The sequence below is a fragment of the Salvia splendens genome, chromosome 1 (assembly GCF_004379255.2).
Source record: "Salvia splendens isolate huo1 chromosome 1, SspV2, whole genome shotgun sequence".
Classification (NCBI taxonomy): Eukaryota; Viridiplantae; Streptophyta; class Magnoliopsida; order Lamiales; family Lamiaceae; genus Salvia; species Salvia splendens.
In genome coordinates this window covers 3402280-3413353 of record NC_056032.1, presented here as the reverse complement: position 1 = coordinate 3413353, position 11074 = coordinate 3402280, and the positions used below count along the sequence as shown (strand labels likewise).

The window sequence follows — 11074 nt, the reverse complement described above, 5'->3', positions numbered from 1 at the left end:
TAGTGTGACAGATTATTTTTCTTAGGTTTTATGAGTTCAACATGGGAAGAAGGTTGCTGTGGGAGAAAGTAAGAAAAGGAATCTGCTTTTTAGGAGCTATGATTAATGGCTGTCACTCTTTGAACATAAAATTGATTGACTAGTCACTTGAAAAGTACCCAGAGCATCTCCGAAGAACATAAAATTGATTGACTAGTCACTTGAAAAGTAGCATTTCCAAGGGAAACGGAAGAAGATATATAGAAAATGTATATTATATATTTAACTTTTTAAAAAGTGAAATATACCCTTCTAAAAAGTAACACATTTCAAAGAGAAAATGGATACAGAAAGGTAAATTATTTTTTAAAAATAAAATAATAGTACAAAATGCATTAAAAAATATATAATGTAATACCTTCTCAAATACATTTCCATTGGAGAAGGGTTTTTCATGAAAGAAGGCAAATATGATAGTTATAAGATTTTAACTCTCATTGATGGGAGGTAAAGATACCTCTTCAAAATGGGAAAATATATAATACATTCTCAAATATCTCTCCCTTAGGAGAATGGTTTTTCATGAAAAAAAAGGTAAATATGGTAGTTATATTAGTTTACCTCTCCATTTACCTCTCCTCTCGAAGAAGCTCTTCCAGTTACAAACATAAATATGAAAACATGTTAGTTGTGGAAAAGAAAAGGTGAAACTCACATCACATGATTAATGGGATCATGAAGTCTCATTCACATCCTTCTCTTTCTTTCTTGCTTTAATATTTTCTCCTTCAAAAGAGTCATGATCATGGAGAGAAACCTAGTAACTAGGTTGGGCCGTTGGGGTTCATTGAAAGTGGATTTAAGACTAGTGAACCAATTGCTAGGTCAGCACGAGGCAATGAAAGAGACTAGATGTGACAAAAACCACAAACACACAATTTCTGCACAAGTATAGTAATCCAAAGTTGATTTGGTACGCCACTTTCTACTAACAAAAAGGAACCTTTTTGCTCATTTAATTCATTAATTGATTTCTAAAGTACAAAGTATGTTATTCATTGTTATAACTTAATTATTGATTATGTTTTCTCTCAACAGATGGAAGCACGTGATAAAATCATCTAGGCATCAAGCATAAGGTAAAAAAAGTTCAAGAAAATGGACCATATATATTGCCAATTTTGAGGACTTTTGCTATATCTGTTATATGAATAAGTTAGTAATGTACATCCACTCACTCAAAATCAGTGACTTTCAGCTCAAGTTGAGTATCTAAAAGCCACAACAAAACTACATGTAGCTTTCAAGAACCTTATATACGCGTCTTACTTGCTTATTGGACGAGTCTAGAGCTCCGTGGCATCGACTGGTAGTGAAGTAGCCCTGTGGAGTGAATGCGGGAGCAAGCCACCGGAGTAGAAATTCTTGGCTGTGACTAAGTGCACAGGACTACAAGAATTATACGCAGACTCGTAGCTGGCCACCTTTGTATCACTACTGCTTCTATCGGAATCTGTAAGGGGAAATAGAGTGAAATGCTTCCCCTTGTATAATGAATAATCGATGTCTGATTCTTCCGTTTCTCCTTGTGCAAGGTTTGAGAATGATCGCGATCTATCTCTCAAAGCCCCGAACTGTTTATGAGCGAGGTCCCTCTGCTTCCTTTTGTACTTGGCCTTGAACCACCTCAGCTCCTGCCTTATCTCATTCTTGTAATAGTCGTGCGGAGGTGAAACTTGCCCCTTCTCCTTAGAGGACTGATCAAATTGGTCGTCGTTAGATGATGGGGAAGTCACGTCGTGGTCCTCTTCCTGTGCCCATATGTCTGTGAAGTGAGCACCGTCGGACTGGCTTGATCCCACAGGAGCATTATCGGTCTCCAACCCTTCAACTTGGTACGTGATCTCTTCAAAGCGGCCACGGACAGATCCACATGTTTGCAGAGTCTTGCCCAAGTAGCCTGCATCACAGTTTTGGCAGCAGCTACCGTTCTTGATAGGGCTCTCGTCTATGCCAAATCCCGGTTTCCATTCAGGAACCAATGAAGCGATCTCACCATCGATCATTTCTGCTATTTTAGTCACATCTTGGTCCGTTATGTCCAGCTCAGCAACCATTTCAGTCGCAACGCTCAGTGCTGTGTCAGTTTCAATGTCAAAAGGGAAGTATATGTTTCGCACACGACCTGAAACAAACAATCAACCCAGAACCATTTTTAGCATCAGCAGTGGAATCAAATACTACTGAAAGTTTTGAAATAAACCAACCTTCTTTATCAGCTATTCTGAGTCGGAGAAATATGTTGTCGTCCTCGCTCTTTCTCCCTTTGATGGAAATGTCAAGATTTTCCAAATGATCATCGTCTTGACTCGTGAATAAGTTGATCTCAGTTGCTTCGTAGTCAGCGGAGTGAGAATCCAAGTCGTGCTCTTGGTCATAACAAATATAATTCGAGTATCCATTAGCTAAAGAACTCGTTGTGCTATGATAAGCACTGCCCAAGATAGGTTGTCTTAAAAGATGGACTAAGTCATCATAATCTCGTTGATACTGTAACGCCTTCAGGTCATAAACACAATCATCAATCTGAAGGAACGGATCATTGAGAAGCTCCCAAGCAGACAGCCTATCGGACACTGTCGCTAAGCATTTCTCAACAAATCTACGAACCTCAGGATCCTGAACTTTGTAAAGGGAATCCGGTTTTTTCCCCTAGAAATGAAACACATACATTAAATTAATCTACATTATCTAGATTTCAAGTTAGCAACACAACAAAACTAAAGCTAAATCCTCACTGAGATCACTTTCTTATAAATTTGAGCAGGATGAGTGCATTCGCTATACGGATATTCAAATGTCACCATTTCCAAAATGCACATTCCAAACGAATAAATATCCACTAATTCATTGTATTCCTCTTCATACACCTCAGGAGCCATGAACTCGGGAGTTCCTAACAAAAATCAATGTAAGCGATCAAACAAAATCCTAAGCAAGGGTGATATTTTCAATAGCTTGGAACTCACCAACACAATGCGCCGCATGAGATTTCCTGAGAATCGCAGCGAGGCCAAGATCACCAATCTTGACCTCGCCTTGGTTCCCGTTGATGAAAATGTTGTCACACTTGAGGTCTCTATGAATAATAGGAGGATCATGACTGTGGAGATAGAGAAGCCCTTGCAAAATCTGCCTACACCAATATTTGATAGCTCTAATATTTGTCCTCTTATGTTTCAGCCTATACCTATTCCAAATTTCAATAAAAGCTCATTTAGAGTTTAAGCAAATCAATACAATCATCCCAAAAAATATGAAACAACAAACAAACTATCAATACAATTATCCAAATATATAAGAAAAAACAAACAAACTTACTGTCTGAGAGTGCCAGAAGTGAACATTTCTGTTACAAAATTGATGTTCCTATTAGCAGTATCAACCCAAGAAGTGTAGAATTTCATAATATTGGTGTGTTTGAGAGTTTTGAGAAGATGAATTTCACAATACAATCTCTCAAGATCTTCTGGACTTTGCAGAAAGTCATAAAGTTTCACCTGATTCCAGGCTACTTCAATCCCTTCATACTCATCAAAAGCCCTATAACTGCAAGAAACATACTCCATAAAATTGGGGAAAGAAACATTATAAATCAAGAAATCCCAAAATGAAATTAGGGCATTCTGAAATGATTGAGATGAAATCCAAGAATTCAACATACACTGTCTTAGAAGACCCTTTTCCAAGAATCTCATTGTACTGCAATCAGAAAACAAGAAATTAATACTCCTACAAAAATGGATGAAGAAGATTGAATGAGAATGAAAGGCACTTCATAGTTCATACCCTCCCATATCTTCCAGTTGGATCAACTTCTACAAATTCAGAATCCTCTGCATCAAGACCAACAGCATCATTCATTTCTTGCACCTATAATCTGGTTTTTCCTTCTCACTCTTCTTTCAAAGGATGAGGGGAGAGAGAGGGGGGAGGGAGAGAAAGAAAATAGGCTAATAATTTCAAGAATTAATACCTAAAATCCACAAATTCAACTCAAGGTAAAAAAATAAAACTTTGAAGGAAAAAGGAAATAAATACTAGAAGCATGATTTATGTGGAAGAAGATGCATCAATTACATAACAAAAAAACAAAAAACGCATATCATCACGAACTGTAAAAATACAAAAGAAAAACACACAACACAGAGTGATTTCTCAATGTTTCACCCCTCCATTGGGCTAGAAATATAGCTTCTTCCATGTGAGGGTATGTATATAATTTTGTTAACGACACGGCTGGAACAGCTAGCTAGAAATGAAGGACCAACCAAGAATACTGTTAATCATTTTATTATTTATATATGTATGTTTTTGTCAGTGGCACAAGTGGGTGTCAGAAATTAGTACAAATTTCTGGTACTGAATAAGATTTGTATAGAAAGTGGATTTGGGGCAAAAAAATTTACCTAAAGATAGAGGAAAATCGTTGGATTGCATAACTCTGGATTTGGTTCTGGCTTCTGTCTTTCCTTTCTGTTCTTGTAGGATTCGGAAAATAAAAAGGGGATCTTTTGAAAAAGTGAATCAACTTTCACTCATTTTATTTCTAACAATGATACTCAAAAAGTTTAAACATAAAAAATTTGGATAATCGGTATTTGCATAATTTGATTATCATAAAAATTGGGTAAAGTTAAATTTATGTAATTTTATATGGATAATTTTGTAATTTTTATAATTTGCAAAAATAATTATGAATTTCAGCTGCTTAATCACCCTTCATTTTGATTAAGGAATAAATAATGATTAATATTTTCTTAATATAAAAATACTCAGCTTCAAAAATAAATTGTAGTAGGAAAAAATATTCAGATCAATTTTGGATATTTAATGAAAAGGAAAAATAATACTGTAAGGAAATTAAAAAGAAAAAGGAAAACGGAAAAAAAATACTTTATCAATAAAATTAGTATTTATTATTTTATCATGTAATTCAATTTCAATAAAAAAAATGTTTTATTTTTTATTTTTTCATATGCCTCATGATGCTTTATTTTAGAATATTTTACAAAAAAGAAGGAAGCTCTGGAAGAATAACGCAAAAGACAAAAATAATAACTAAAAATTAAACTATAAGATGACTAAATAAAAATGTATGTGAAAAAACATATAGTACTATAAGTATTAACAGGCCAAATATTAAAATTTATCCTAAATTACGGTCAATTGTTTTTTTAATCCTTAATTATGGACTTTGACAATTTACTATCCCAAACTACAACAAATTATGAAAATACATCATGGAATTAGTGTGTCGGTACCAACTGGGTAACTATATATGATGATTAAAAACAAAATTAGTCATGGTTTGAAAAGAAAATTACTAGGCTCCACCAATTTGAAATTAGTACACAAACTTTTAATCTTTTCAAATTCACTGAAACCCAAGTACTGATCGTAGTTTTTTTTTAATCTAACTTTGAGTATGACCTGTACATGTAGTAGTAAATCATTCTTAGTTTTTTTTCTTTTATCGAAAAATTCGTGTAATAATAGGTCTACCTAAATGTTTGTGATTCCATAATTATGAACGGAAACAAAAACATTTATAAGGGTGTTTTGTGATTCATTTTATATTTAATTTAACTAAAATAAGTAATCAATTAAATAAAACACATTTAATTAAGATGAATAAATCTAGTGAACTGGAGCGCCACCCTTTAATGATAAATTATTGAGTTAATTATTATTTAAGGAATTATATTCTATTCACCTGTTTAACTTCTTAATCATCCTAAAAAGATTGGGAGCATATGATACGCATCACAATAATTTTTTTTTCTTTCATAAAAGACAATCAGTTAAAATAAATTATTTTGGACACTTATTTTTGTTAACAAGATGAAATGTGACATGATTTGGTCAATAGTGAGATATGCCAGATCAGGAATTACAGCTTATTTAATGGGTTCAGCAACCCTAAAAGAAATTCTTTCAAATAAGAGTAAAGATTTATTAACTAACATTGTTTATACAAAATGCCCTTATATTTTAAATCGGTTTTATTATTTTCTTACTAATTTACCCTTCTTATATTTATATGGAATATATATCACTACCAAATTACATGGATAATATATGGAAAGTTATGAATATGTGGAAGATCAATACAATAAAAAAAGACGTCATTTATATATGGAAATTTCATAAATTAAGATAATTTAAATTTAGGTAGCCATGATTGTTGCTTATACATATATTTTAAACAAATAAATATACTACTACTAATATTTAGCACTAAACTATCGTTAAATTCAAAATTATAAGATTTCATATCTTAAAATTTTTATACTTATTTCTTGTGTATTAACAGTAAAGTGATGAAAACAAAAAAAAGTTACTTTATAATTTTAAATTAATATTATATAGGAGTATAAATTTAAGGGGAAAAACCAAAAGTTTAAAAGAACCAAGCTCCAATATAGTATCAATTATATACTAATAATATAGTAAAGACTAAAAAAAATATGAATAATTATTAGTATTATTTTAGTGAATGATCATATTAGAAAATTAGTATATACATCTAGTTGTTTATATAGCTTAAAATGTTAGTGATAGTTACTAATAAAATAGTTAAATGCGAGTGATTATTACTTTCTCTGTCTAATTAAATATCAAATATTTGTTTTCCCTCACAGGATTTTATGTGATAGTACTATTATTGTGAAATAAAGAGAGATAAAAAGTACAAGAGAGAAAAAAAATAGAAATAATGTTATTTTTATTTTAGCAAATGTGTCAATTTTGTGGGACAATTCAAAAAATATTTCTTTTTTAATGGAACAGGTGGACTACTTTTGTTGGATGATAACACTAAAAAATTAAGTATATATATACATATAATCATTTGTATGACTTAATCCACATCCATGTCTCAATACTGTCTCATCCCTCAACTATTCATGTGTCCCACTGTACTTTTTACCTCATCTCTTAACTAAGAGACAACACCTGCAACGCTCTATCTCTTAATCATCTCATCCCTTAACTATTCATTCAAGTTCATTTTTTATTTTTATTTCAAACAAATTCAATTAATATTTCATTGAAATATTAAATTAATACTAATAATTCATAAAATCATTCAAAACCACGAAAATTACAACATCCGAAAATACGAAAAATACATAATTGAAATCTTAATATTACAATTTATTGAAATCAGCATAATCCGCATATTTATAGAAGTGATTGGAGGCTTAAAAAATAGAAAAAAATTAAAATATTGGGAAAAAATGGCCATAAACGGTTAGCATTTTTGGGGGATTTTTTTTCAATTTTTCGGATTTACAAAAAAAAAATAACATTTTTTCAACGGATATAAACGACGCTCACTCGCGGGAAGGCGAGTGGGCGTCACGGGAGCTCGCTACATGGCCAACGCGCGTGGCGAGCCAGCTCGCCAACATGTTCTCGGCGGAGGGATACGGGACGAGACGGAGTGGCCGCATCGCTGGCTCGATACTGTCTCGTCTCGTAGAGACGAGACCGAGGTGGCAACGAGCCAGCGCTGCGGATGCCCTTAGAATTTTAAGACTATTTAAAAATAAAATAATTGGATGAAAATGGTTGTTATTATTTCGTTGGATGATAACACTTAAAAATAAAGTATGTGTACATGTAGTTGTTTTTATTAACTTAGAATTTTAAAGATTATTTCCTTGGATGATGACACTAACAAATTATATATACATCCATGTCGTCATTTTTATAACTTAAAATTTTATTAATTATTCACTATTTTAGGATATGAATGACTAATATTATTTCGTTAGATGATAACACTAGTATATATACATGTAATAATTTTTATAACTTTAAGGTTTAAGAATTAGTTAACAAAAAATAATTGGATGTGAATGACTAATATTATTTCGTTGGATGATAACAATAAGAAATTAAGTAATATATACATGTAGTCGTTTTTATAACTTAGAATATTAATATACATAATTAATTACTAATCATTCCTTAAATGCATAAATATTGATTATGAGAAACTTAATCTTTCCTAAATAATCAATGAAGGATAGATATGTAATACAATACATTTTAAAATGTAAAATACCTTAAATGTCCAATTTTATATATACAAATTTTGTTAATTTATCATTACTCTTCAAATAAATAACTAAAATCTTTTTTGTGGGTTTTCAATGCTGACCACTAATTTAAACATATCCACTTTATTCTAGTGGAAATAATCTGGAGAAAGAGTTGTACTATTACGTACGATACATCATCATCTTTTCCACCTAATATTTTAAACATTTATTTTGATATTTTAAACCTTCTCTACTAAATCAAAGGTGCATTGAAGAGTAGTGGAATAAATATCATACATTAATAATTTATTGAATGTAGATGTCTTAATACACATATAGAGTAGTGGAATAAATATCATACATTAATAATTTATTGAATGTAGATGTCTTAAAACTTTACACATATAACTAGGAAAGATATTATGTATCGTTTCAGCGTTTACATATAAATCTTTTAGATTATACTAATAGGAATAAATATCATGTATTAATAATTTATTGAATGTAGATGTCTTAAGACTTTACACATATAACTAGTAAAGATATTATGTATCGTTTCAGCGTTTACATATAAATCTTTTAGATTATACTAACAGGAATAAATATCATATATTAATAATTTATTGAATGTAGATGTCTTAAGACTTTACACATATAACTAGGAAAGATATTATGTATCGTTTCAGCGTTTGCATATAAATCTTTTAGATTATACTAACAGGAATAAATATCATACATTAATAATTTATTGAATGTAGATGTCTTAAGACTTTACACATATAACTAGGAAAGATATTATGTATCGTTTCAGCGTTTACATATAAATCTTTTAGATTATACTAACAATTTGTGTAATGCTTCAACGATGTAACAAAATAAATAAAGCCCATATTATGTACAAGCTAGTCATTTTATAAAAAAAATATATTTAATAAATAAAATTTGTTCGAACATATTATTTTTATTTTTACATGCACACATTTGAATTAGGTCATATCGTTCACGTGTTCCTATATAATGAATCATGAATGTTATGTCGTGTTCATGTTCAGGGTTTTTTTTAGTATAGTATATTCGGCTTTGGGCTTATTGGCGTTTCACATGATGGCGTTATCATGCCAATACGATAACCACATTTTGTGTACAATTTACTAGTCCTATAAATGTGTCATTCACCATCATGTTTTTCGTCCATTCATATCATTATAATCTATATAATATGATTCAAATGTTGGTTTTTCACTCTATTTTTATGATTGTTATTTATACTTTAGAATTTATTTTTATATAAATATTTTACATATGATAATTAGTGTAATAACACTATATAAACGATTAAAATATTTAACAATTTCACCGATAAGTGATTGCACGATATCTTATATTCATGTTAATCTTCTGAAAGAATCACCAAGCTAGAATTGTAAGCACACCTTCATATCTTTGGGAAGGCAAAAAGACGAATTTCGATGATCGCAATAATGTACCAAATCTGCTAGAGAGCTTGCAATAGAAAACATGTGTTCAATAATTTATAAATATGTCTTGCATAGTTTACATCCATCATCCCCAATTTTAATCACGCAAACCTAAAGGCCATGTTTGGTTGCCAGGATTCTGCGTGGGAAAGTAATATGATTCCTTAAATTTTAAATTCATGTGTTTGTTTCGATTTTTAATCAAACTGGGAAAGTAATCAGAATCTCAAGAACAAGGAAAGTTAGTACAACTTTCCAAAATTCTGAATCATAATTTTTTTAGGTATTCTTTTTCACAGTTTTAGGATTCTTACATATTTAATTATTATTATTATTGTTATTATTATTATTATTATTACAATGTTTTAAAAATAATTTTAAATTACAAATCATACTTAATTTCAGAATAATAAATAACTATAATTAAAATGATCATAATTATAACTTTGTATTATAATATTTATATATAATTTTTATTATCATAATAACAATTAATAACTTATTAAATAATTAAAATATAATTATATAATATAAATGATATTGTAATAAATACTAATTATTATTTTATAAATTAATAATTAATAAAATTGTAGTGAAATTCTAAATTATAAAATTTATTTAATTATAATATCCTTAAATATTATAATAGTAATAATAATAATAATAATAATAATAATAATTATTATTATTATTATTATAATCATTTATGATTATAATACTCCATGTAACTATAATTATACTTGTATTATTATATATTGTGATGGATGATTCATATTTAAACTATCCATCATAATAATATATATAATAATATAATTATCATCATTTGTAATTAATAATTTATTAAAAAAAATATTATTCTTTTTATAAATAAAATAATAATAAGTCTATCTTTAGTTTGGTGTTTAAATGAAATACAAAATTTAAAATCTTGGTATTCTCCAAACACAGGAAAGTAAAGTTATTAGGAATCATATTCTAGAGATTCATTTTCCTAGGAATCATATTCCTTGTCAACTTTACTTTCCCGCCAACCAAATATGGACAAATAGTCTCCATCTCATAGGAAGTTATCCAAAAAAAAGTGGATTCGAGCACTAACAAAACTTCTCATCTCAAAGTCACTTCTACACTTTTGATTTTTGAATACTTTTATGTGCTCCAAATTCAAATAAAAACGAAAGTGAAATAGCAATAATATCCAATTTTCTTTTTAGAATATCCGAAAATAGTTAGTTAGCATTAATATATAGCCACAAAAATTGCAGCAGGCATGACTTGTTTGCAGTAATCACATGTTACTGTAATATGGTTGAGATGGTACTAGACTTAGATGTTTTCTCTTGGCCCTAATTGTATTATTTCACAAACCCTTTTGGCATGACTTGTTTTAGGTGTACCAAACTACTTTCAATTTCTTGTAAGAAATTCATGTATGGGAAACAAACTAATCATGTTCTTTGCACATATTATTTCATTGTCTTGAGGAGTGAAATGTATACTAGTAAT

The 11074-nt window shown here is 29.8% G+C and overlaps 1 protein-coding gene across 1 annotated transcript; it reads right to left on the bottom strand.

Moving 5' to 3' along the window:
- Positions 1–1128: 1128 nt before the first annotated feature.
- LOC121808657 (probable serine/threonine-protein kinase WNK9) lies at positions 1129–4517 on the bottom strand. The gene is made up of 8 exons (XM_042209257.1): positions 4449–4517; positions 3829–3875; positions 3704–3741; positions 3361–3588; positions 3009–3229; positions 2778–2935; positions 2247–2691; positions 1129–2164 (listed from the first exon to the last, which is right to left on the bottom strand). Exons 1-8 carry the CDS (start codon positions 4477–4479, stop codon positions 1326–1328), a joined length of 2007 nt encoding a protein of 668 aa, XP_042065191.1. The 5' UTR covers positions 4480–4517; the 3' UTR covers positions 1129–1325.
- Positions 4518–11074: the final 6557 nt, after the last annotated feature.